Source organism: Phalaenopsis equestris, unplaced genomic scaffold (assembly GCF_001263595.1).
Source record: "Phalaenopsis equestris unplaced genomic scaffold, ASM126359v1 Scaffold227762, whole genome shotgun sequence".
NCBI classification, from domain to species: Eukaryota; Viridiplantae; Streptophyta; class Magnoliopsida; order Asparagales; family Orchidaceae; genus Phalaenopsis; species Phalaenopsis equestris.
In genome coordinates this window covers 1-1,336 of record NW_018245747.1, presented here as the reverse complement: position 1 = coordinate 1,336, position 1,336 = coordinate 1, and the positions used below count along the sequence as shown (strand labels likewise).

General features: G+C 46.0%; 1 protein-coding gene across 1 annotated transcript; it reads left to right on the top strand.

Moving 5' to 3' along the window:
• Positions 1-303: 303 nt before the first annotated feature.
• LOC110037949 lies at positions 304-1,206 on the top strand (the record flags this gene model as incomplete). Its single annotated transcript, XM_020742696.1, has 2 exons — positions 304-1,038; positions 1,152-1,206. Coding segments are annotated over exons 1-2 (703 nt in total), but the record flags the coding sequence as incomplete, so codon positions are not given.
• Between the last annotated feature and the right edge of the window lie 130 nt (positions 1,207-1,336).

Genomic DNA, 1,336 nt, shown 5'->3' with positions numbered 1-1,336 from the left:
AGTTACTAATCATCCATACATCATAGATATTTACAACATACGGCTACAATTAAGACGGAACGCCAAGAAACCACTTGGCAGTTTTATAAGAGCAACCGCAAAATGTTTCCATGCGCGCAACGCAAGGTTGGATCCAGGACTTCGACGGCAGACCGAGGCCCAGCTCATTCAGAAATGGGGTTTAATATTTACAATTAAAAAAAAAAAATCTAGAAATGAAAGGCCATCTAAATATAACAAATAAAAAATTCGCAGTATTTTTTTAAGAATGTTGTATCTTCGCGAGGACCCGAGCGAAAGTCTCCTCCTTCCCCGCATTTCTCATTCCTCTCTATCCCTCTCTCTATCCCTCTCTCTATCTGTCCTTTATTTTTCTCCCTTGGACCGGAGATGGTTATCTCGGCCGAGAAGGGAGAGGCACGGCGGAGGAACATGGCTGGTTTGGTGGAGAAGCCTGCGACTTTGCCACCTTCTAGCAGATCGATGCCGCCATCACGCCTCCACAACTTCTCATTCCCGACCCTAAGCTGGGGAAACAGGAAGCTTCTCCGGTGCGTCAATCCATCGTGCAGTTCGATGGATGATGAGCTGCAGACTGGGAGGCGCTGCTCTTCCAATTCCTCTCTTAACGATCTCTCGCCCCTGCGGCCACCACCTCCTAGTTTTACTGTACAGAAGCATGGCCAGGAGGAGGAGGAGTGTAAAATTTCGCGGCTATCTGCTTCAAAACAGTGGAATCTGAGGAGCAAGGGAGCTGCCAGAAATGCTCCGGTGGAGATCTTATGGAATCGGAATCCATCGCCTCCTTCTCAGTCCTCATCACCCTCTTATTCTCCTACTCAGATGGAGAAAACAAGCAGTCTGGTGATTCTTGTGACGAGATTGGAAGGATTGGACATGGCAGAGAAGAGCGACAGGCGGAAATTCTCGATCGCCCTCTCTAGGGAGGAGATCGAGGAGGATTTCGTCGCGGCAAAGGGGACTAAGCCCCCTCGTCGGCCGAAAAAGAGAGCCAAGTACTTGCAGAGGCAGCTTGATGTAAGAAACTCGGGGGAAAGAAAACCTTTTCAGTTTCTAATATCTCTTTCCTAAATCTGGCGTTTCATCGAACTAATTCTTGTTTCCTTTTATTTCTGTGACTTCTCTCTCAGGTACTTTTCCCTGGGATTTTATTATCGGAAGTGTCATCAGATTTATATAAAACTGGTAAGCAAAACGAAAACTTCTTCCCAAGATCTTCGTTTTCGTATAAATTTACTTTTCTTTGTGTTACACTGCTATTCGTAGCGAGATCTGATGAAATTCCATTTTTGCAGAGGAAATTGAAGGTTGATCG